This window comes from Gouania willdenowi, chromosome 6 (genome assembly GCF_900634775.1).
Source record: "Gouania willdenowi chromosome 6, fGouWil2.1, whole genome shotgun sequence".
NCBI classification, from domain to species: domain Eukaryota; kingdom Metazoa; phylum Chordata; class Actinopteri; order Blenniiformes; family Gobiesocidae; genus Gouania; species Gouania willdenowi.
The window spans coordinates 47,429,045-47,456,392 of NC_041049.1; the positions used below are offsets into that span (position 1 = coordinate 47,429,045).

The following is a 27,348-nucleotide window of genomic DNA, read 5'->3' on the forward strand; positions in this document are numbered from 1 at the left end:
CTGCCTCTCCTTCTCTGTTTCAGCATTTTAATTGAATTACTCACATTCATTCCCCTAGAAAGTTTCTTGGCTGGTATTGCTTCAATGTAAACTAATGAATACATGAGACACCCTGCTTCATTTTTCTTGTTGAATTTTCACACTTTACTGTTTTTAAATATGTGTTATATATGTTTAACATGTGTTTAAATGACCTTCCTATCTATAGCTTTTTTGTGTTTGAGACTAAATTGGAAACTCTTTTTTCTGGAACCAGAGACAAAGGAAGAGTTGCGTTTACTTGGAACAGTGCCACTTTTGCCAAGGGCACAGTCAATTCATTTACTCCTAATACTCTTTTAATTCCTTTCAGACCTTCTTAAAAAGGCATCGCACAAAATGGCAATCTGCACAGACATCGGGGTTAGCTAAAAACAACACTCACAGGAAGATACAATGGTGTTTTCATTGTTGAAGAGTCAGTTTTGACTGCTTTACTCTAGGACTGTTGCATTATCAATAAAACAAAAGGCAATTACTTGATTAAAGAAGAGTTTAAGAAAGAAATACCGCTTGCTTTTATATTTCTCTTGAGTCATTTTTTAAGTGGGCCTTGCCAGAAAATTCTCACCATGTGGTTTTTTACCACATGCTGTTGTTTTTACCTTGATCTATTCTAACTCACTTTGGCTCACAATAGTAATAGTTTCATGTTCTATTTTTGTCTTGCTAAAATTCCATCTTTTGAAACATTTAGGTCATCATCTAAGACTTGATCTATTTTTAGTTACCCATGCAGTGTTTGTGATCAGAATAAGGAAAGCTCTATCACTCAAACCATGTTAAAAGACACAGTTTGAAATGACTTGGCTTCCCAATTCTGCTTGGCTCCTGTCCTAATTTTACTTAAAAATGATAAAACTCCCTAATCTGCACCCCAGATGTCCTCCTAATCTGCTGCCCCGAAGGCCCACCTCTGCACTCCCTCAATCACGACGTGTCCTTAACTCCAACTCCTGCCCTTGGTCACAACATGCTGCCATCTCTCGGGAGGCCTCATTTTGTGGCCTCAGCTTGCAGCAATGCAAATGAGGATTAGCACGCATGAATGCTCTTTCCTTATGTGCAGGGCAAGCTCTCAGGAAAATCTTGCTCAATGAAAGTTCCAGTGGCAGAGAACCCCTGTTACTCTGACTCAAAAATCAGTAATCCTGCATTTTAGCATGAATTAGCTGTTGAGGGCATGGAGTCAGAGGGAAGGAGGCATTGTGGGAGATGCTGCTATTGAGCGAGTCAGGTTGATAACCGATATGATCCTAAGATTTCATTGTAAAGATTTGTAATTAATTTTCCAACCATGTTTTTGGCCACTTAGTAATTTGAATTCTTTGTTGCAATGTTTGTAGCTAGAATCATATACATGTTTTTCCTCAAATCAATGATGCACCTCATCCCATATGGTGTATCTATTCTTTTGTGGTCATGATTGAAGGAGCAATTTCAAACCTTGCTTGGGTAGTTAAATAATAGGCAAATTACCTTCAGTGACAGATGGTCATGCATGCTTTGCTGTTAAGCAATTTATATTGTTGATACATAAAGACAAATCTGGAAAAAGAGAAAGAAATATTGATTACAAGTCTTCTGACTGTGGTCGATGTTTTATGAACACAATGCAGATTTGCTATTAATGTCAGAAAACAACACAACGGGCTCAAAGTTAGCCCTTGCCCATGTGACAAATTAGAGCTTCTCAATACCTCGGATTAAAAAAAAAATCTGACTTTACACGTCAAGAAGCCGATCAAGTAATTTGCTTCCAAGAAGACTTTAAATTACATTAAAATACATAAACTACACTTGACAGTTTGCTTTTCTTTGTTTTCACTCCGTGCTCTGTCTCAACCTCTTAGCTTGGAAGACGCTTTAATGCTTGAATGTATTTAAATACGTCAACATCGCAGACACGTTGGCTTTATCCAGACAAGCACGCACTGGCCACAGTTTTTGCTTGGTGTCATCTACATCCTGTTTTGTCCGGGTTGTTTTGGTGGTTGATTTTTTTTTTGGTGTCACTACTTCAAAAAGGAATTACTTTAAAAGCAGCAGGCAATATAATGTAAACAAATTAACACCACAACATGGAAAAAAACGATTAAGTACAGGTGGATATAGAACTTTGGTATTTAATAGTTTATTTGCAGTCACTGTGCACAAAGTTTCAAAATTAGATGGTATTTAAATCACTCGACCAGTCAGTGAAGGCTGAAGAAACGATTTTATTAGATTATTTGGTTATTAAATTCTTTTACTGTTCATTTGTAGGAATGAGGGATTATTCAATTTAATTCAACTTCATTTACATAGCACCAATTTCAACAATAGTCTTCTCATTGTGCCTATTTGTCCAATCCCTGATTACGATCAGTGAAAGTTGTAAAACCAAAATTCAAAAATGAAGCTTGTTAAATTGTCACCATTGCTTATTGAAGTATTTCACTCAACATTGCATACTAAATACTAATATGAAAAGATAACAAATCATTAAGAATTGTCAACTTTTCTTTATAGACGGGTAACATGTAGTTAAAATGACAACCAGTCGTTGTTATTGACAGAAATGTCTCGATCAGCAAATTATGGGTAGTTAAAAAGCCCTCCCATTAAACAACATTAATATGATTTGATAATAATAATAAATTACCAGGTAGTTGCTAATTGGTCCATCACGTTGCACACCCCTTAGCCAATTGCAAGCAGGCATTGATGTGGGTGTGGCCTTTCCGTCCATTCTGCAAGCCGCGCTGCTCTGCAGACCGCAGTCATTACTATTGTTCAGCAAATTTGTATGCCAATGTATTCCATCCACCAAACACAAAACTCCCAATAAGCTTTAGAAAAGATGAAACATTCTGGAACATGAGTATTTAGATTTGTTGAGAAATGAGACTTCATCCATTTTTATTTTTAATTTAAAGAGATCTGTGACTTGGTTTGTGTAGTGTGCTCACAGTAAGACATGTGCAACATCAAAAATGAGCAGTGGCATAAACATTTGCTCTCCCAGCAGGAGATAAACTCCAGAATGTGTGTCACTTCTTTTCATGCATTTTTTAAATGCTTAGGTACATGCATATTTATAATGATGCGTCTCCACTTTCCTAGATAATTTATTCCAACCGTATTACAAATTAATGGGGTTTATTTACATTTTTGTCTAAGAATTAAAGCTAAATTAAAGGATTGCTAGAAAAACAGAATTTTTTTCACCTTGCCCCACAATTTGTCTTACACAATTAGTATTTACTTAAGATTTCTAATGCAGTTTCTATCAGATGTATAATGTCTTTATTGATTTGAAGAGGCGACAAACAAAATAACTTTGTTTTCCAATTAGATGGTAACTGTCTCCTTCTGTCTCGTTCAAAGTAAATGATGTGCATGGATTTCTCTGCTCATACAAAGAAGAAGGTAAATTAAAGACATTATTTCTTCTGCTCTGTTAAATAAGCAATTTGGATATTCTGAATGTGTCTGTTGTTGGCAAAAACACAATAAAACTTTGGGCCCTTAGGGGCTTATGACTGCCAACCTAAGAAAAAGCTGAGAATTCCTTCCTGCACAGGAGAAGGCAAGTGAACACGAGTTTTTATACGTGACTGTGTTTGCATTAGAAGTGGAACCGACTCAGTGGGAAGGATAGGGAGGAGGGCTCTTTACTGTGGGGCTTCAAATGTAACGAGTCTTAGCTAAAGAGATCCTCGTATGAGAACATGGAATGAAATTAAAACCGTCTCCCAGTGAGGAGTTAAGATGCATTGATAACCAAACAGATGGCTTGCTGTGCTGTAGAGTCAGTGTCTACAGATTGGATGCATGGAGTTTGCCTCAAGGGGGTTCAGCTTCACGCTTTCAATTCGCTAACATATGATAGAGATTTCTGGGGTTATAAAAATACAACTGATTAACGGTCAAAAAGAGTTGTTTTTTATTTCAAGGATCTTCAAATTATGGTCAATATTCCATATGTCAAACTCCAAATCCGGCCCTTTAAAACATCCCCCAATCGGCCCACGGGAAAAGAAAAATGATATGGATATTTCTGTAGGGTTGCAAAGGGGCATAAAATATCTGGCCAATTTTCACGGGAGTTTAAGCTCAAGAGTTTTGTCAATATTCAAAGAATAGAAACATTTCATTGGAATTATTTGTTAAAATCACTATCATATTCAAAAATAAATGTTGACACCCATGCTAAATGATACACTTTAAAAACCATAACAGATTTTTTTTGGATGTAGAACTTTCCAATTAGTGAAGTTTATTGAATTTGTCAAAAATGAAATAAACTCTACAGTATTTGCAGGGGTTCACAGTTCTCCTATGCTTGTAGAACACAATGGAAGTCATTGAAGTAATGTGTGTCGTGTCAAAGTCAAGGCCCGGGGGCCAAATCTGGCCCTTTAAAAAAATCTATATTGTCCCACAGAAAAATAAAAAGGACTGAGAAAACATGAGTCATTGTGTAAATTATCAAATAATTTAGAATATCTCAGTAGGATTGCAAAGGGGCATAAAATATCTGGCAAATTTTCGTGGGAACTTAACATTGTGAATTTTGGCAATATTCAAAAAGTAGAAACTTTTAATGGGAGTTATTTATTGAAATTAACCAGAAATTGGGATTCATTTCAAATCACTGTATAATATCTAAACATAAATATTGGCATCTGTGCAAAATGATCAACTTTAAAAACCATAACATTTCAACAGATTTTTTTGGAAGTGGAGTTGATAGAATTTGTCAAAATTTCAATGAAACTCTACGATATTTGCAGGGGTTCGCAGTTTTCCCATGCTTGTATAACACGATGGAAGTCCTTTTTACTCTTGAATTGTTGGAAAAAACATCGTTTTTCCAAAATCCTGTTCTATCCTTAAAATTTTGACAAAATGTCTTAAAATAAATAAATATTCTCACTACCTGTCATCTTTTGCTTGGATATTGCTGGTGCATTTTACATAAATACTTTTATGTCATTTATACATGGAAATGCAAAGTAGCACTATTGTAGAAATTTTTCGATTCTCCATTTCTGTGGCCCACTCGAGATCAAACATGCCTGTTTTTGGCTCCTGAACTAAAATGAGTTCCACATCCCTGCTCCAGCCTTTTTGTATACGAGACAAAAGTTGTATCTAAGGTGCTTAGGTTTGTTAAATATGTGTAACATTTTCTTATAAGCATATCTGCTAAAAGTTTCTCTTTTTAATGGTACATTTTGTTTCTTCTTTCTCCCGGATTTACCAAACATATCCTAGGTGCCGTTAGGTGACATGGAGAAATACGTGAACGATCAGTTTCAAGAGCTTTGCAGATTGGTCCGTCTTGAGGAGAAAAGGTTTCTTCACCTGGTGGACCTTAAAGAAGCCTTCTTCACAGCAGCAGCTACTGAGAAAATAGCTGAAATCAACTTGGAAACGGAAAAACTCCAAGAGGAAATGGCTATCGTCAATCGGCAAATATCGATTCTGGAACAGGCTAAAGCTCCGGCAGACGCAATGGAAGTGCTCTTAGCCAGTCCAAGATCAGCTCGGAGAGCTCTGGTAAGGGGACACTTTTCTGCTTTAGCTTCCTAGTTAGTTTTCCTTGATGTAAAGTATTTAGTGCAAAGTAATGTACTGCTAGAAAAGGAGGGTCAACATTTACGTTGTCTGAGATTTTTTTTCTTCTTTAATATTGCATTAGAATGAATGTATGTAGTCAAACTAGACTATTACAGGTTACATATAAAGGTCCCCATTGGTCCATTTTTCGTTGGTAGTTGAAGGCTGGTGGGTTGGAGTAGCTTTGAGTGATCTCCATTAGATGCAACGCATGAGTCCACAGGCTCTAGTAATGTAGTGGCTAGTGTGTTTAATTTCTTTAAAATCACTCCCCCGGTGTGGTGCTTCATTAGGATTATAAGTAAATGTCATAGCATGATTACTAAAGGTCTCATTTTCTCCAGATGAGCCAAAGTAGGACCTGCAATACAACAACAAGAGAGCTGATATTGTTTTTGGAGGATGCTTGCCTTAAATTACCTCCACCTGTGCACGTTTCTTTTCTTTTTGTTTTATGGATGTGGATACGTCCACTAATTACCTCACAGCTATTTGAAGGTTTGTGTCCCAGTTTCTCTCTTGGGCTTTTTTAGCACGAGTAAAATAGAGATGCTTCCTCACAGCTAGAATATTGCTGGTGGTTAACTGAAGTTTGTGATTAATAATCCTATGGGAGTTAATTCTGTGTCTACTCCAGTTCAATAATCACTTGTTTGGGAGTTAAGATCTCATTTAGTATTGTTAGGGTTTGTTTTCTTTACTTCTTCCACATCACAGTGAAACCAGTAGCTAAATGAATCAAGCCTATGATAATCAAATGTGTCATGGAATTAACTTAAGGAAGCTAAACCAAGCTAATGGCAAATCAATACCGAATGGCAAGTGAATGCACCACAGCTTTTGTTGATATTATTTTACTAAATCAATAACCACACCTTGTTAGCTCGTTTTGTTCTTTTGAAGTTTTCTTCTTTGGATCCAATCTGATCAAACAATGTTTGAAAATTGTGCTTCTATTGCTGCTTAGCATACAGATGAAGCTAAACCTCTGCAGCCATGGAACCAACCAAAGAAGTGTAGCAAGGCTTATGGTGGGGGGTTATTTACTAATTGTTCAACCAAAGATAATTTACATAAATTCATAATTTCTATAAAGCAGTTGGGAATGTAACCAACACTGGTTGTATTATTGTTTTTTTCTCATTTATTCAGTTGAGAATATTATGAATTTCTTAATTTTATAAATTATATGCACACAATAAGGATCCTGATGTGAGTTTGTACAGCAGTTCCAATAAAATAAGCAAAATTGAAAAAAAAAAAGATGATAGAAAATATGAGGAAGAAGTTAATGCATATGTACTAAATCTATTTTCTTAGTCTGATATAAAAAAACAAAACGTGCCAACTCATGCTGCCCTGCTTTGCATAATGTATCGTGTAGTTGTGTCTATCCACATTTGTAAATGAATAAGTTGGAGGTTTTGCTCTGTCTGCGATTGTGTTCAAAATTAGGTTCAGCGCTGTTTATGCAATCAGGATGCTAAGCATGAATATCAAAACACAGCTGTCTCATTTGCAATGCATTGTGGGTTTACACCAGTGACCGTAACCCAACTCAGCTTTGACCGGATTTTCCTTTGTTCATTTTTTAATTCCTTATGTAAGGGTATCTTATTATTTTATTACCTGAAAAATATTCAACCTTTATGACTTTTTAATTGAAATGCATTTTTTGTTTTAGTGATAGTTGTTTTTTGTTGTTGTTTATAGTATATATACAGTATATATATATATATATACATATATATATATATATATATATAATTATAGAAAAGGCCCCCTGCTAATCATTTTCCAGCAAATTATAATGTTTTTGAGGCTTAAAATAAAACAGCTAACTTTATATTTCATAATGTGACATACAGGGACATTTTTTGTAGCTTTGAGAGAACAATTTTCACTGTGGTAATAATGACTAATTTGCTCAGGGTTCTTTGAATGCAATAAAACAGGCTTCGTAACTTGGCCTCCTACATTTTTATTTATAATACACCTAAGGCAACTAAGAGAATTGAAAATTGAATAAAAGCCCTTTAGCCAATGCATTTTTTCCCCCATTTTGTAGTGGCATTAAGGCCACTTGTAATTGCACGACTGCAGCAAACTGAATATGGGTTTCATTGACATTATTCAATCGTATGAAATTATTTTTAATAATATTCTCTACATTTATATATGTCTGGTATATATTTCTCATTCAAAAATCAAATCCTGTAGAGGGACAGAAAAAAACAAAAACTATAAATATCGTTGTATTAGGAAACATAAATTTCCATGACACAGTTGGTAAAGTATAAGTTATCCAATGCGATACTATAAAAATTGAAGAAGTGAAGGTCTTAGTAATCAGAGAAATGGAGGAGCTCAAAAAGTACAAATGATGAAATCAGGGATCATGTTGCCAACTTGGTAATCGAGTATTAAATATAGCAAATACATGGGTACAATATGACAAGTATGTACGAAAATGAAATAGACCCTGAAAAAAATGTCTTTAATGGGTTAGCTAGGAATTGTAAATACTATACAGATGAACAATATAAAGAGTGTAAAATTAAGTAACAGATTAACGATTATTCATATTAATAGTAGGAGTCTTTTTGCAAACTTTCACCGCATAAATAATATTTAAGTCAATTTGCAAAACCTTTTAGTCTTATAGCAGTATCGGAAACTTGGATAACGCAAGACAAAAGTGTAGATGTTGGTCTGAATGGGTATGAATTTGTGCATCGAGATAGAACAGATAAAAAGGGAGGAGGAGTGGCATTTTATGTTGACAAAAAACTGAACTTTATTTAAGTTGAAAAGATGAAAACTATGATTGACTAAGTAATGGAATGTATAATGGTAGAGATTCTCAGGGAAAGAAAGAAAAAAAAAAAATCCTTGTTAGTTGTGTGTATAGAACTTCGGGATCCAAAATGGATACTTTCACTAAAGGTACGGAAGAATATTCTCCAGCTTAAATCATTAAGATGTGTTCATTTGTGGAGACTTTAACATTGACCTATTAAATGTAAGTAGCAATAGAGGTCCAGCTAAATGTATTGACTCAATGCACATTATGAGTATTTTACCTTTGATGAATAAACCAACAAGAATAACATCACATAGTGCCACATTCGTTGATTATATATTTACCAACACAATATGTGTAATCTTAATAAATGATATCAATGACCATCTCCCAGTCTTTGTGGTCTACAACTGTGGCAGAAAAATCAAGAAAGAATGTGAAACTGTGTATAAAAGAATCATAACAGGGAAAATGCTCAATAAATTCCAAGAATGAACTACAAAAGTAAAATTGGAATACTATATATAAGGAAACGGAGGTAAATACAGCTTATAAAGAATTCTTAAATATACAGTATTTAAAATGCTGTATGATGAAAATTGTCCACTAGTAAAATATAAAAAGAAGTCAAAGTACTGTGATAAACTGTGGATTACAAAAGGGCTTCAAAATGCCTGTAAAAAAAAGAACACTTTATATAGAGAATAGAACTATAGGAACTGAAAATAAATATAAAAAAATATAAAAAATAAACTCATTAACATAATCAGAATGTGTAAAAAATATATATAAATAAACTAATAAAATATTGAAGTATATGGGAAATATTAAATGGAATAATTAGAAATAAAAAAATTATATCCGATACCCTCCATAACAGTATGATTAAGGATAAGGAGGAGATAGTAAATAGATTCAATCATTATTTTATAAATATTGGACCACAAACCCAGAGAAAATAAAGGTAGAAGGGATGAAAATAGATGCAGCAGATTATGTCAATTCACACCACAACACAATGTATCTGAAACCAGTAGAATAAAGAGAAATCTGTGACATAGTCCAAAGTTTTAAGAACAAAACAAGCAAAGACGTTGATGATATAGATATGCAAACTTTAAAGTGTGTGATTGATAGAATTAGGGCACCATTAGTAGATCTCTTTAACTTGTCCTTTGCAACTGGAGTGTTTCCTCAGCTGATGAAAATTGCAGAAGTCGTTCCTATTCACAAAGCTGGAGACGGACACATTCACAAACTACATGCCAGTCTCAATATTACCACAGTTCTCTAAAATGTTAGAAACAATATCCATGAATATATTTTAAAGTTTTGTCGGAACAAATTAATTATTAACAGATAGGCAGTATGGTTTCAGGAATAATGGATCAACAGCACAAGCACTAAGAAATATTATTGATAAAAATGAATATACAATTGGAGTGTTCTTAGATCTTAAGAAGGCATTTGATACAGTTGACCACAGTATACTTATAGGAAAAAATGGAAAACTATGGTTTTAGGGTTTTTGTTTTAGACTGGATAAAAAAGTAATTTATGTAAGAGGACACAGTTTGCACAGATGTCCCTGAACATAATGTTGTTTGTTTGAATATTAAATGTGGTGTACCACAGGGGTCAGTTTTGGGGCCGAAAATGTTCATAATGTGTATCAATGATATTTGTAAAGTACAGGAACTGAACAACTAAAATATGTTATTTTCAGGTGATACCAATATGCTTTATACTGATGTGTACTTGCAGCAGCTCTTGAGGATAGTCACTATGGAGATGTGTAAACTAAAAAAAACGGTTTGATCTTAACAAATTATCATTAAACCTAAATCAAACTAATTTTATGTTATTTAGAAATGAGAGAAAAATTATAGATGTAAAAGTAAATATAGACAATGTTAACATAGAAAGCCTGAACAAAGTCACATTTTTGGGTGTGATCTTGGAGCATGGGATCTGCTGGAAGTCGCACATTAAATACATTAAAGGGAAGTTGGTGAGGAGTATTTCTGTTGCTGTCCTGGACAAAACATGGTTTTTGACTTGGTCTTTAGCTTTTAAAGATCGAGACTCAAGATACTTGCTGATAGCTGTCCTCTTTTCCTTGTTACCAAAGACAATCACCTCCATCTTGTCATGATTTAGTTGAAGGAAGTTTTCACTCATTTAGCAGTTTACTTTTTCTAAGCACCTCAATGGGACCATAGTCATCTGGGTTCAGTGATAGATATAATTGTGTGTCATCTGCGTAGCTGTGATAATCAATCTTACAGTTCCGTAAAATTTGTCCTAAAGGAAGCATATAAAGGCTAAACAGAAGAGGTCCAAGAACATTGGTAATCTGTCAGATTCAAAGTTTCCAATGCTTACAAAATAACTTTGCTCCTCCAAGTAGGACTTAAACCATTGCATTACTTTTCCATTTAGTCCAACCCATGTTTGCAATCTGTGCAACAAAATTGTATGATCTACAGAGTCAAATGCAGCACTTAGATCCAATAGAATGACAACAGATACTTTTACTGAATCAATTCAACCTTATGTCATTGATCACTTTGATAAGAGCTGTTTCTGTGCTGTGATGAGGATGAAAACCTGACTGAAATTTATCAAATATTTTGTTGAATGTTAGGACAAAACAAAGCACCAACATAAACCAGTTTAAAAAGCATTTTAAATCATATATAATTAGTAAGTATAAGAAAGAATAGCAACAATGTTACCTAGGACAGCAATAATATGTATATAATGGTATAAAATATATTGATATGTAATAAACATAATTAAAGGTTTTTATTCATTTATAAATTGCCACTGTAAATTTAATTGATGTATGAAATATAATACATAATATTAATATTATGTACATGTCATATGCGTTCATGTGTATGTATATGTATGTGGTAAATGGTAAATGGTAAATGGACTTGATTTTATATAGCGCTTTATCACCACACTGAAGCAGTCTCAAAGCGCTTTACATATCAGCTCATTCACCCAATCACTCTCATATTCACACACCAGTGGGACAGGACTGCCATGCAAGGCGCTAGTCGACCACTGGGAGCAACTTAGGGTTCAGTGTCTTGCCCAAGGACACTTCGACACATAGTCAGGTACTGGGATCGAACCCCCAACCTCTCGATCAGAAGACGACCCTCTACCACCTGAGCCACGGTCGCCCAGTACGTATGTACTGTATATATGTTTGATGTGAATGCATAAACTTGGGATGTCCTGAAACAATTTTTTCACTTCCGATACGATACCGATATTGTAGCCTTGCATATCAGCCGATACTGATATTGATCCGATACAGCATGAATCATACATACTTTTATGACTTATTTTGTGTTTTGGAATGTTAGAAAAGTCTTGATCAAGTGATGTTACTCAGAGAACAATAGTCAGTAACAGTAGGTATGAAAAAACTGACCCATTTATTATTTACCAATAGGTTCGTACATTTTAACCTTCAACATAATATCTACAGTATTCTACAATTGACTAAAATGAAAAAAAAAAAAAAATATATATATATATATATATATGTATATATATATATATATATATATGTATATGTGTATATATATATATATATATGTGTATATATATATATATATGTGTGTGTATATATATATATATATATATATATATATATATATATATATATATATATATATATATATATATATATATATATATATACCAGCACCAAGTTAAGGTGCATTACCGCCACCTATGGATAGAAGTGCTGGAGCGGAAAATTTTTTATTGGAGCGCTTAAATCGGTGATTTTATCGAACCGATATCTGATATCAATATCAGATCGGGACACCGCTAGTATAAACTGTATATATAAAACTTGTGCAGAATATATATTGAATGTATATTGTGAAAATAATAATATAAGTCAAAATTATGTTTTTGTGTGTGATGTTATGTAGAGCCGCGATTCTCAACTGGTGGGTCGGGACCCAAAAGTGGGTCGCAGACCTGCACTGGGTGGGTCGTGGACAGCTGTTAAAAAATGAACAAATACTTAATGTCTCTCATGTTGGACTTGTCTTTTATTTTAAAAGAACCTTTTCTTTTGACAAGCATGCTGTAAAATGCATGTTGCAAGGAAAAATATATAGATTTATGTTTAAAAAAATATTATATATATATATGTGTATGTTTTCAACGACTATTATTGAAAAACTAAATTTAATTGGTTGAATCCTAAAAAGAAACCAAAAATTGTGGGTGCCAGGGTGAGACCAGATGAGAACCCCTGATGTAGAGAACCTTGTATTGTTGTGATGGGGCAGGTATGTACTGTACCTCTATAAGCTTTGCTTCAACCTACACCCTTTCAGCTGAAGCATTACACAATTGAGTGCTGTTTTGTTCTGTATTGCTTTTGTGAAGACTGCTGTAATAAAGTATTAACTTATTGTTTCAAATGTGTCTAAAAAGTAAACTGGGAAATATTCTCGCTTTTGTTTGAGGCTGTTTTATGACTTAATTGAATTCAGAGCTAAATCTTTGTCAGAAAGGCTGGCTGCCAGTTGGTGCTCAGCAGCTCTCTCTTATTTGCTGCGGTGCCAAGCAACCACTTTTGTGTGATACTGCTTGTAATGGTGTCAAATTCATTTTTCTCCTGCCGCCCACTTATTGTCAAGTTGTCAAATCGGAGGACCTCAGAGTAACCTGTTGCTCTCCTCAGACCAAATAATGCTGAGAAGTCTATCAGAGAAAGTCATCACCTGGGAGCACCGTTGAAAACACTATTGCATTTGTACTTGTCAATAGACTTGTTTTGTTTACCACTGAAGAAGCCCTGAAGCGCTTCATAATATCACCACATTTACCCCTTCACGCTCACATTCATACACCAATGGGACAGAGCTGTATAGTAGTTTTGTTCTACCAAAGCCACTGATATTTTACAGTTTTTCCTTCTTCAAGAATTTACAAAGGGATTTTTTTAATATTGGTTCTTAAATCTAAAAAAAGATAGCTTCTCATTAAAGACATGTTTTCAAATATTGTTTTAAGGATTTACCAAATCTAATGATTGGATGGCGGTAATTAGGTATTAAATACATTACATTTACCGTAACTGTATAGTATTTATATTGGATTTGCTGCATCGTTGACTATATTTTCTTAAGCAATAGAGCACTCTGATTTTATGATGTACATACTGTATCTAAAGAAGTAAAAAATAATTTCAAAATTGTGCTTGAAATTGTAAATAACCCTTTAGTAAAGTGATGAAGTAGTAGAATTTCTTGTAATATTTGGATCAGATTATAGATTTTATGTTTGGTGGGTTGAAGATGATTGGATAACTTAAGTAGGTATTTATGAATGAACTATTACCTCGTGGTTTATAGAACTGAGTTATAAGGGCAAATGTATAGATATTTGGCCTGGGCAATATATATTTCTATTATGGTGATATAGAAAATTGCAATATCACCTATAATAATATATATATAATTTTGTAGCGTATTAAAAAAATACATTATTGCAATGCAAATGCTTACTAATGTGTGAAATTGTTTGTGTACTTAACAAAAAAAAAAGGTTGATCATGAATATCAAGTCCAAAAAACTCACATTAATGTCCTTTTGCTTCTAATCAAAATATAAATAAAAAAGGAAAGCATTAGATAAGCAGGGCTTGTGTTCCACTTTGTTTAAAATTCTTCAGCTTTCTTAACAGCTCATGAATAAACATTAGCACAACTGGTGAATAGAAGGGAAAACCAATTGATCAGACTTAGAAGTGTACCAGCTGTGGAACTGTTTCATTCTCTGGGCATTTTATTTGCCTGTGCAATATTGTAAATACTCTGTAATTCTTTCTTATCCTGTCTCGCTCTTCTACTCAAACGCCATGTTTTTTTCTTTTTGTTTTTCAGAACAACGTTGGGGCCAGATTAAGGTAAGACTGCCAGAGTGATTCATGCTTCCCTTTTTTTTAATGTGGCAGCGGTGTTTAGCTGCGATTGAGGACAACATTTGGGCAACATTCATTATAAGGCTGGCAAGCTTTATTTCCTCTTCCATTCATTGCTTTAGTGTAGACTCATGGAGCAACTGCGCCTCCAGACCATTGCAGTCGCAATCGTGTCACATCATCACCATAGCAAAGCAATTAATTGTCCTGTGCAAAGTGTCCTAGCTTGTATTGGAATGGGTCACAATCTCCTTGTCTTAGTCTGCATGATGGCAAGACATTTTAGTGGTTTCCTCAATAACCCTCATTGATTTCTTATCTTGTGTGATTCAAGTAACCTCCCCATGTGAGCCAAACCATCCGTTTAAAGTTTGTGAACCAACCAACTACAAAATGCTGTCAGGCAATGGAAACCTTTTTCTTCATAACCTAATTTCATATGAATCATTTTTAGGTTAAAATGTCAGGACATTACCCTCCATAGTTATTGCTTAACGCACATTTTCTTTTTTTTCTTTTTTAATTTTTGAATGCTTTGTGTCAAAGCCAATGCCAACTTTTTTGGGAGTTGAGGTTTTTTTTTGACCATATAAATTGAAACACAACCAAATATCAACTTTGTAGGTCAGTAGTGTCAAACTAATGGCCCGCGGGCCCAATCTGGTCCTTTGGAGCATTCAATTCGGCCCGCAGGAGCAAATACAAATTACAGAGAAAACAAGAATCATTGTGTAAATTAAATTTAAAAATATTTCCAGGGGATTACAGTTTTCCTGGGGTTTATATCACATGTATGCAGTCACTTTTAATGTTAAACTGTTGAAAAAACTAAAAATTCACAAAATCCTTTCATTTTCCTCAAATTATGACTTAAAGGATTAATTCCTGCTGGGACTGATATTTATCACTATATTACTTGGATATGGTTGGTTTCTTACATATTTTGTATTTTATGTTTACATAGAAGTAACTAGGGCACAATAATGTTGAAATTACTGATTTTCCTGCATAAAATCTGTGGCCCACTTGAGATCAAACTGCTCCGTATTTGGCCCCTGAACTAAAATGAGTTTGACACCGTTGTTGTAGGTAGTCTGGTGTCTTGACTTGCTTTGACTTAGAGTTACACGACTTGGACTCGAGTCACAAATGTGATGACTTTAGACTCAACTTGACAAAATCACGAAGGACTTGCAACTCGACTAAGACTTGAAAACAAATGACTCGTGACTTAACTTGGACTTGAGCTTATTGACTTGGGAAGACTGGACTTCCTAACCTTCCATGACAAAATATTTTATGAAGTGTAATTATTATTAATGAGCAATAGGTCTCCTCAAACCCCTGCGGGATGGCACTCTGCCATCCGAAGGCAAACAAGTCTGATTGACAGGCAGCCAATCAGGAAGCAGCTGAAAACATCAGGCTGGGCTGAGACGTGCGCACACTAGCAGAGAAAATGATTCCAAGAGAGATATCCTTTGGATTTAAAGGTTATACTATGATTAATAATTGAATTGGAAAAATTCTACCTCATTCTACTTGCCAGTATGATTAGTTTGTTTGGTTAACAGAGGAACTCTGAAAATGTTAAATCTAAAAAGATGCTGGATTGATGTGTTGTATTTGACTTGGACTTGAATGGCCTTGACTCGAGACTTGAATCGTGACTTAAGTTACATGACTTGATATTGCTGTTAAAATGCACTTTAGAACAGAAAACTATTAGGATTGTGTTTTGATCAACTAAAAATGCCCAAAAGTTAAAGAACATTTTGTATTTTTGTTATATTATAAACTTTCAAAGTTATAGGCTTTTACTCCACAGTTACAGTAGCTGTTATTATAAGGTCACTCTTCCCTTTTAATAGGAAGATAAGGGCATTCTTTAATGTATATTGTGAAGGTAAAATGTAATGTGAAAAGATGGTCAGTGCCCTCTGTTTTAATGGTTTTGTTATCTCCTGCATGTGTTTTATAATCTCTTTGTTGGTTGGAGAAGATGATTGAGGATTAAAGTAAATTGATTGCATTTTTAACCTCATTTTATAACCCGTACACCTCAAGTGTTCCAGTTTGAAAGCATGAAACAAAAAAAGCAGGGTTGTTGTGCCTCTGTAACACCTTTAGACCAACACAAGCTTGCTGAAGTAGAGAATGTTTTTTAGATTATGAAATACTGTCAGTTGCGTTTATCCTTCAGATCACAATAATAGTCCAATGATGGAGTGGAAGATTTTTTTCTTCCTTCTGACTATAGCACGCCTAGATTTGCTTTCTTCCATTTCTGTTATTTATGTAACTTGCTCTGCAATCTATACTCTCTCACCTGCCTCAGACCCCATTGTTGCACATCATAAACTCTTGAGCTGTTAGAGATTGGGACGAAGTGTAATTAAAATGTTAATCACAAGTAGGAAACTAGTGGGTGACCGCACTATTGGATGGAACAAGATGACCTTAGGACCTAATCATAAAAAAGACTTTCTTCTCTTCAGTGAATTTGACTGAGAGCAAAACTCTTGCAAAACTGGAGCCACAGTTGTTATATCTGCTGTATGCTTGTTTTATTCCCTGGACTTCAGCATTCAGCTTTTTTCTGTGTAAGACAATTTAAAGTGAGTAGTTATCCCAGCATTGCTTCTATCGATCCGTTGACGTGAAAAACGTCCCGCCTTCTTCACACAGAGCAGCAGAGCTCCTAGCACCACTTGATGTTTCCTCCTCTCCCCTTTGCTGTCCTCAAGGATTTTCATTTATATTTTTAATTCACCAAATACCTTTTCTATTATAAGTAATTAAAATTTAACAATCAACAACGGTGCTTGACTAATCTATTCTTTATTTTTTGGTGCTGCATGTTTTGTTTTTGTCCTGTATTCCATTTCACTTGCCTTTTTGGTGTTGGCTAAAAAAACAACTTCTGAACAGTCCAGTTGCCCCTTGCCAACGTAATGTGTTATTGATTGGACAGCAAGTGTTGTGACCCACAAGCTTTGGATCAGATGGCTGCTAGCTTGCACCCATGGGTGGGATTAAGCTAATAACGTGCGCTTGGTAAAGGTTAACCTCCACGAATCTCGACTGCCATACTCACCCCCTCTTTGCGTTTCAAACTACAGAGCCTACAGAAATGTGCTAGTGTGAAGTGACTTAGGAATGTGTGAGAAAAGATTTGTTTTAAGGTAATCTATGGAACAGAAAACATTATTTTGCTTCATATTCATTTTATTAACTTTTAAAAATGGGACTACTTTACCATTTTAGAGGCTGTGTTCCGCCATCTTGAAATCACGTGATGATGATGTCCCACGCCCCATTTGCCTGTTAACATCCCATTCTTTCCTATTGGAATGATGCATTAAGGCCTCTTTTTTTTAATTTTTTTTTTTAGATCATTTAGAAGCTTTTTTGGTCAAAATGCCAACCTGTGCTGCTTTTGGTTGCTCTAAATATTTAGGAAAATTAAAGATGTCGATGTAACCCTCTCTTGCTCACCGAAAGAGAATAAAAACAGTTGGGACCTGAAAAAAACTGTTACTCTAGGCCATTTGTCTGCAACCTGTGGCTCTGGAGCCTCATGTGGCTCTTTGACTCTTTTGCAATGGCTCTTTGTCGCTTAAAAAAAAAAAAAAAATGAAATCATGAATTGTTTTTTCTTACAGAGGGTGTTGATGATTAGTGACATGAACATCAAATACAATTACGATTAAACAATTGGTTAACCTAAAAATAAATCACATTGTGCAATAACTCTGCCACCTTCCTACTTCAACTCTTACAACCACTACAGACCATCAACTGTCCTTGCACCTGTAGCTAACCTTAAGTTTTAAATCCCTTGTAAGATAACTAAACTAACAAAAAGACTATTTTAGAAGGATATAGAGATTGTATTTGTATGGGGAAAGATGTATTTAATTGCCAACATGCCGCCTAAATATGCATGCTTTATGTTTTGCAAGAAATTTGCAATTAACATGTGTTGACCAAGATGATCATGTGTTCTCAAATTCAAGTTATTTTTTGTAGCTCATGAAATTATTTGATATTATTTGAACTGTGTAGAATTTTATACACTGTATTGTCTTCATTGAGAAGGTTTTTTTTCCGGCTCCGGAAGGACTTTAATCCAGGCGAGATGAGGCAAAACGGCTCCTTTGAGAGTAAAGGTTGCAGACCCCTGCTCTAGGCAGTGACAGTTCCACATCTCTGTTTCTGTAACTACTATCTTAACTTCAGCCATCAAAGCGTCAACCACACACTGTTTAAGGAGGAGTAAAGGTCCGTTTGGAGAGCTCTTCTTCTCTGCTTCATTGTCTACTACGAAACGGCAGAGTTGGAACTCTCGCCCCCTGTGGTCACAGATATTTCTTTTTTTTATTTCTGTTTTTATTCTCTTTCGGTAAACAAGAGTTACATTGGCTTCTTCAACTTTTCCTGATTATTTAGAGCAACCAAAAGCAGCACAAGTTGGCATTTTGACTGAAAAAGCTGCTAAATGATCTTGAAAAGCATTGCTGAATGCTTCACTCAAATAGGAAACACTTGGATATTTACAGGCAATGGGGACGTGTGACGTCATCAGTCATGTGATTTCAAGATGGCGGAACACAGACTCTAAAACTGTACAGCAGTCCCATTTTTGAAAGTTAATAAAGCTAATATGGTGCAAAATAATGTGCTTTGTAAGATAGATCTTCTAAAGTACATTTCAAAGGTTTTAAGCCACATTTGTATAAACGGTGGATGATCCCTTTAAAAAAGGAGTGGAAGGAAGAAAAAACAAAGAGGAGTTTTAGAGAATCAAGCCAAGAGCGGATGTTTAAGTTGATGACCATGGGATCCAGACAGCCAATTGATTACAGAGCAGAAGCTCTAATCCGACGTCTCGCAGCCATAGACGAAGCTTCCCCACTGGATCACAACTCTGCACTCACACACCTCTTCTGTGGCCGTAGTCATCGATACACCCCCCTTCCCCCCCACACACACCACCACCGCTCATCAACCCCCTTTAACATTTTACTCCTTGCCTGCCTAGATATTTGTTCCTTTGAACATAAATCTTGTTTTATTCCACTCCACCGTCTCTGTGCCTCCTACAATGTCATGCATAGGAAATTTCTTTCATTTGGCTTTTAATCTGCGTACCACCCTTTCAACCCTTGTCTCATATTCAAGACACGCATACATATGTGCATGCATGTAACGTCTTAAGCACGTTTTTGCTTTCATTACCTTGACATTCAGTGTCTGTGCAAGTTTAGTTGAAAGAGAAATGATTAGGTGTAGCTATTACCTATCATTTTTGCTTTCTCTTCCACCATTGTATTAACCATGTGTGTTTTCTCTTCTGAGACCATCACTTTGTAATTATGTATTCTGTAAATCAGTTGTCACCATGGTGTTTATTAATAGAAGTAATTTTGGTGAACTCTGACTATTGTTGGTGTTTTTCCCTCTACACAATCACTTTGTCCTTGTCTCCTTGATGTCGTTGCATAATTTCAAAATATACAAGTACAGAAAATGTATAAAACACTATTTAAAAAGATGTCTCTTGAGAAATTGAAGTAAAAATAATTCTACTTAGTCATCGAACTACCATCAGAGGTAGGGTACTCGAGTCCCATGACTAGACTCGAGTCACCTGACCTGTCAAGGAGGTAATAATTTAATCTGCAGTTTTTGAAATTTGTCTGTCTGTTAGATGGATTATGTCAAGATTACTTAATGGATTTTGACAACATGAGACATCTACTGCCATGGAAGCTTTCATGTAATTTTGGAAGGGAACCCAATCAATATATTAATTCTGGACCAGTTTCAAAAATCAAACAATCACTATCGTTCATCCTTGATGAAATTAAAAGTATTCCATAACTAGAACTAAATCATATTTGTGACTGATCGGAAATATAGATGTTCAGCTTAAAATTCTTATGCCTAAACGTAAAGTTTTAGTTTTAGGGTTGTATTTTTATTAAAAGTTTGGACGTACCGTCTCATTTATGAGAAGAGTTAATGTATGCAACATTGCATCATCTTTAGACTCACAACATACATGCGTGATGCTATACTTACAGTATATAATAGTCACTGTTGAAGCACGCTAGTCCTTTGACTTACGAGTCTACATCATGAATACCTGTGTTGATGCTGGTCAGGAGGCGTTGGGCATGTCTTTCAGTCCACATTAGTTGTTGGAAGTTGTTGGAGAAGTATAAAACTTGTATTTTGTGTTTGAAAATGCTGGCTTTTGTGAAGTGGCTGCGAGTGTTTTCAATAGACATCAAGTACAAATGTGTTCTCTGCATTTTAACAAGCAAGGACGTACTTTAGTATTTCTGTGCCTCAGTCTGTTTTAATTATGATAATTATTTTCAAGCCAATAGTAATGGCAAAATCACTTTGGAGTTTTTCTCTGTTTTTCTATCCCTTCATGATGGGCTTTTGAATCAATCTATAGGTGTTGAGCTAACATGACAGGTTAAATCTCAGAAATGATCTGAGAGTTCTTTTGTTTCCTGCTTTGCTCCAACTGTTCTGTCACCATTTCACTTCCATAGAATGAACACAGTTATTTGCATACTCTAGCTACATTTAGGTGTCACACAATGTGATTTTTAAGTATTCTGTAGCTTTAATACACTAAATTGCAAATTCATTACCTGTTAGTCAGCAACATTAAAACAGCATTTGCATTTAGGCTACAGCAGGTGAACTGTTAATATTTTGAGCTAAATTGTTTTTGTTTTTTTCATTTTAAAATGATATTACACTGGTAGAACATGTATTATATTGTAAAAAACTGCCAAAGTCTAAAGTGTTATGGAAAACAGGGTAAAAACACTTCCTCATAGGACATTTACTAACAATTTTATAGACAAAATAAGCAAAAACAAATAAGCGGAGATGTTAGTATTACAGGTATTAAGAGGTTATGATTACAATGTAGTGCTGTGAGTTTTTTTAAGAGTGTACTTATAGAAAAAAGAAGGGATTAGATTTAAAAAAAGAAAGAATAAAAACTTAAAAAACAGCATTCTTAGCTTTTTAAGTATATAAATGTAATTACTTGGGGTGAGTATTGGCAAGGATGTTGCTTTAAGATACGTATCACGATACTTGGGTCGTGATACGATATTATCGCGATATATCACAGTATTCTATCCAAAATTAAACGTAGAGATGAAAAATAAAGTTGCTGTATATGTTCATCAGAAGATATTGATCATTCAGAGGACAAATTAAGTCAAAACTATTTGCTTCAAAACATCCAATTTATTAATTATTATTAGTGTTTTTGCACATTTCCACTGAAAAAAAGAAAATGCAGTGTTACATACTGTCATCATAAAATAAAGTCAAAGTTTCTTTTCACTGAAACTACTGCCTAGAAGTCTCAAAGTAACCATGACAACATAATGACGGCATTGTAACAACTAAGTGAGAACATTAAGGATAAAGCACCCTGAGTTACTGACAATTAGGGTTGGGCATCGTTTGGATTTTAAAGATTCTGATTCCTATTCTCAATTTCGATTCCGGTTCTGATTCTTTGAATTGTGCAGGTCAACAGGCCACAGATTTCACAAGATAGTTTTTTAGTTTGAAAAAGCCTTTACAAAGGTCTCCAGCTGTAACTGTAAAAGAGAAAGTTGCTGAAATAAAACTACAAACAAGTTGTCATCAGTCTAAAAAACATAGAGCTACAGGTAGATGTGAAACTAAATAAAACAAACTCAAACCCTGGAACAGTCATGTGACAAATCAATTAACAGTTCTTGTTGAGAAAGATTATTATTATTCTGGATACAGTGGAAACAGAAACAATAAAAATAGTTATATTGTGAAACTGTTTATATTGTAAGGAACATATTATATACATAAATGTAACTGGAGTCTAAAGACACAAAAAAACACCACTTTAAAAAGAAAAAAGACTAATATAGGACCTTTTTACAGTTATTTGAGTCATTCTGCGCTGGCGCGACTTGCGGCGATGACGCGCTGGTGACGACATAATCCAAGATGGCGGCGGCCCGGACTACAGCCTACACTATTTAATAAAAGCCTTAAAATACATGGATATAATGAAAAAAGTGGATGGACAGAGGCATAAACATGCAGACACGGACACACACGGACTTATTTAACACACACGGACCTCGGTAAAAGAACAGGCTTCACAGTGGGCAGGCACTAGGACCCAGAGGTGGAGTAAATGCATCCCCATACTGCATGTACAGGCTGTAATATCACCAGTTTATCATTTTACCAGTTGTTAGAGCTACTATCTTTACCAGGGAGCAAATATTTATTAGTGGTGATTGTTTTCCGGAGTTTTACTGGGATTTTTACCGGTGATTAGTTTCTATCTCTCTTCCGCTCCGCGGTCCAAACTGAAACCATAGCCACACACACACACACACACTGCAGTTGCGTTCTGAACACATCTTATACAAACCCTGCGGAAACAAACAGAGCAAGCCATGGAAACAAACGAGTGCGTGCATTTAGGAATCGAAAATAATGATTGAAATGCAAAAATCTTCGGAACGGTTCTGGAACCAGATGTATGGAACCGGTTCTCGGTGCCCAACCCTACTGACAATGCATAAAATAAGAAAAAAATAATTTCTCCTATTGTGTCAGTTTAAACACTAATCTGAACAGATTATATGAAAATACATTTTCTGTGCATACATAAATATTGCAGGCATTACACACTGCCGTCATAAAATCAAGTGCATCAAGTTACCATTGCAACACATTGAAAGCATTGTAACCACCACTGAAATATTGCACAAATACACAAAAATATTGATTAAAATAATCTTTTTTTTTTTTAAATTAAAAAAAAAAAATGATTTTTTAAATAAAAAAATTTATTTAAAATCGGCACCCAAAAAATCGCGATATATCGTGAAAAAATTTTTTTTCACACCCCTAGTAATGACGGTATCTCAATCGGTTTAGTAAAAGTAATAAAGGTAGAGCTAACAGCAGTCCAAATAACATACATAGTGCTGAGAGGAGGTTTAATCATATTAGGTCATCGAAATCCCCCTTGTCTTCTTACAGTGAGTAAGTGAGTATTTTAAGCGATGATGTTCGGTCGTGGTTGTCTAATAGTGTTAAACTAGTCTCAGCACTGGAGACGTGGGTTCAGCTTTGTTGTGTCATTTTTAGTCAAAGCAGTTTTTTGTTAAGAGGTTCAGAGCACTCACAGCAGGCTACTATAAACTAAACTAAAGCCCCTTTAAACTCTTAAGATACAGTATCTCAAGTGAACCCCCTAATGTACATTTCCAAATCTTGGTTAAGGCAGTGTCTTCACGCTCACTCAGCTTTCTTTAAGCCCCCAGTGAGAGTGCTGTGAATGTTGGATTGAAAGTATTTTGACCAAAGAGATATAAATAGTTTTTCAAAAACAATCTCAGCATATTAGGACAATTGTAGCACCGTGGATACTGCTATATCGACCCTGAGTGGCATAAGCAATTGATTAAATTACATCTTATTTGTGCAGAGTAAGCAAAAAAAACATTTTCATTATCTACCTCAACAATATACGAACACAATTTTGATTGATAAGAAAACCACATCATGCAGTATTGATGTTCAATGCTAAATGGTGGTTGCTCACCTACTTCTAGCTCTCTACTGTAAAGCTCTCATTAAAGTAGTTTTTCAACCTTGGGGTCGCGACCCCATGTGGGGTCACCTGCAGGTTAAATAGGGGTCGCCCGAAATGTCTAGTAATTGATTGAAAATTATATAAATACTGATTAAACATTTCTAAAATAAATGTTTTATTATTATTGTTTTACAAATGAAAACACACAATCTTAACCAACTGTATTTTATACTTCTACTTTGTCAAATATAAATCTAGTTAATGATATTAATATTTAAATGCAATTTAAAAATATCTGAGCTGACACAACTTGTTACTAATATTGGCAACTCTGTATTTGTAATTGAGTATAACAAACATGATCAAAAAAACTAATTCTAGAAGAAAAAACATGTTATTAAAGCTGATATCCGGATGTCCCGCCCTAAACAGCTCCACTTCCTCCCAAACTCCCAGAAGCCACGCCTGTACTTTTCTGCTCTCGCATCACGGAACATAACGAGGTCACATTGAATCACATAGTTATAGGTGTATGGGTCAGGCCAAAATCATATTTTCCTGTTTGCTGTTGTGACGCACGGCCTTGTTCCGCATTCACTTTGATTGATAGTCTCAAAAACAGGAAGTCGAAGCCTATTGGCTGTGCAATCACTTCGATCGTTTCCATTTGTATAGGAGTCTATAGGACGAAGGAGGGACTTATATACATTAATGTTTATGAATGACCACCAGCAGTAGACCATAGTAAAAGACTAGTTAGGTATTTTTTTTGCATTTCAAAAGAATCATACATAACATAGATTTCTAAGAAACTCCGGATATCAGCTCTAAGTTCCCAAGAAATTCTTAATATCAAAATGGGGTCCCAATCTGAAAAATTGCATTAAAGGCTGCTTGAGATTATTTTTTTTTATCAGATAAAGACATGGTTAGGGTCTCATAGATAAATAAATCAGAGATCATTTCCTTGATAAATAAAGGTAAAAAGGTGAAGTTTCCACTCAGATGTTTGTTTTGATATCCACTACAAAACAGCCCCAAAATAAACAGCCGCCATTGTTTAGTTATAATTTAAATTCAGTAAAAATACCAGAAATGTGTTAGGAAGTCACAAGAACACAAGAAACCACAGTGAGTACTAATACTATGCATCCGTCTACGGGACTTCACATCCAAAATGCAATGCACACAACTTTTGTGACAATTTCAATAAGAGAGCGTTTACAGTGGAGATTAAAACCAACTTTCGAGCGGCAATTTCAACGTTCTACTTTTTTTAGCAAAGGATCTTTGATTCATTGATCTATGAGGCCTGCACTATAACTGTATTTGATATAAAGTAATCATTTCCAGGAGCTTTAATGTTTTTTTAAGGACATGCACTGTATTCATGCTTATAAAGCTCCATGGCTCCACAGTTTGTCACTTCTAATCGTTCTGACGCACCTCAACATACATTATTAAAACACCTAATGAAGTTGGTTTTGCTGCATAATGATGGACGCCCTGCTGTGATCAGAACTCTGCTGCTTTTTTTTTTTTCATGTAACTTTTTAAGGACTCAGCACCTTCTTTGCCCAGTTCAGTTATGTATGGCAGGTTCTTTCCAATAACAAAACATGTTGTATATCTTTTACTGAAGGCTCTTATTGTCTCAATTAAGCAAGGGAAGCTTCACGCAATCCAAGAAAAGCTTTACATGTTCATAGGAAAGAAGTTCAGGATGACGCTTATCCTTCTTTTTTCACACTATCTGCCAGGTTCAATAGATTAGCTGAGTGAAGCGAGTAAGTGTCATGGGAGCACAGTCAGAGGACACAAGACAGAACCCAGAGATGAAGGCATGGCAGCAGGGAGCAGTATTTTCTCTAATGAAATATTTACAATGCTTCTACAAAAGAAAGCACTCAGAGGCTTTTTATGCCTTTGTACCCTTGCATGTGCGTGCATGTGTGCAGCTCTTTCTTTTCAGGCTTGTGATACTGCTCCATTTGCAAACGAAATTGTTCACCTTCTTGAGATTTATGGAAATATACTTGTATGAATTACACATACCGGGGCCCCAAGATCTTCATGTCTATTATTTTTTTGGTTCATCAAAAAAGCCTTTTCACACTCTCGGAAATCTCGCTCTCGTTCAGTTCTCACTAGGGATGTGAAGATTAATCGTGAGGCAGTTAAAAATCAATTCTAAGGTGTCACGGTTCACATCAATATTTTTGATAAATTGAATCGCAGTACTTTTTAAAAAAATCTTTTTTTTTTTTTTTTTTTTTGAATCTTAATTTATTTTACTTTTTATAGCAAAGGGTGCTATCTATTTAGAATTTGAAATTCAGGACACACCATCGTGTTTTAAATCAGAGGTGTGGAAGCATTTTGGCTTCCCCAAGACAAAATGAAAATGGTGAGAAAGAAAGAACATGTGAAATCCAAGGTAAGAGAGGAAAGGGAGAAACAAGAGAGAGAATGAAAGCCATACAGTAATTTGTTTATTTATGTTATGTCTTTGATATGGGATTGGTTTTAAAGTCCAATTGTTGAGGCACAAAATACATTTTCAGTTGCACTTTTAAAAAGAAAAGGAATTATTATGCATAGGTTACTGTAGAGCCAGAATTTAAATGAATAGGCTACGTCTTCATTTGTACTGTTTCTTGATCGATTTCATTCAGGATTTATTTTTATTTAAATTGCATTGTTTTGCATAGTTTATCAAGGGATTCCTTTGATAATGAAAGATAAAAGATAATAGTACAGTATTTTTATTTTCCAAGAAAAAAAAAAAAATTTTCAGTCATCATTTGTCTGCAGTCTAATTTTGTAAAATAAATTGTGGGAGAATCGTATCGTGAACCCAGTATCGTGAATCGAATCGTATCAGGAGTTGAGTGAATCGTTGCATCCCTAGTTCTCACATGTGAGTTAAATGGTCAAGAGGAATGAACTCGCCCTGGCTGACAACGAGTCTGACATTGATTTCTTGAAACATTTTTTGCGGAAACGTGGTATCTGTCTCCAAGGTAAAAATGCTGAGTTAGCTGCTAAAGCTAATGCTGCACACAAGCTGAACATTCAGATTCTTCCTGACTTTTTAAACAGTGACTAATCGGCTGATCAGTGCGGTTTCACTTATTGGCCTGTTTAGTGTCCATCTTGTGCACTTTCTTCAAATTTGTAAATTGAATTAAAATAATAGCTTACTACAAATAATCAGGGACCTGCTTAGTGAATGGTGGACCTCCTCGTAAATGTACCTTTTCAAAGTGAGAACTGTCCTTTTCA

The 27,348-nt window shown here is 35.0% G+C and overlaps 1 protein-coding gene across 1 annotated transcript in view; it reads left to right on the forward strand.

Annotated features, from left to right (window-relative positions):
- The window catches only part of trim44 (tripartite motif containing 44), a 73,786-nt gene that overhangs the window by 14,348 nt on the left and 32,090 nt on the right, over positions 1 to 27,348 (forward strand). Inside the window, exons 4-5 of the mRNA XM_028451445.1 lie at positions 5,302 to 5,586; positions 14,380 to 14,402. Of these exons, the coding sequence (XP_028307246.1) occupies positions 5,302 to 5,586; positions 14,380 to 14,402 (308 nt within the window). The remainder of the gene's footprint in view (positions 1 to 5,301; positions 5,587 to 14,379; positions 14,403 to 27,348) is intronic.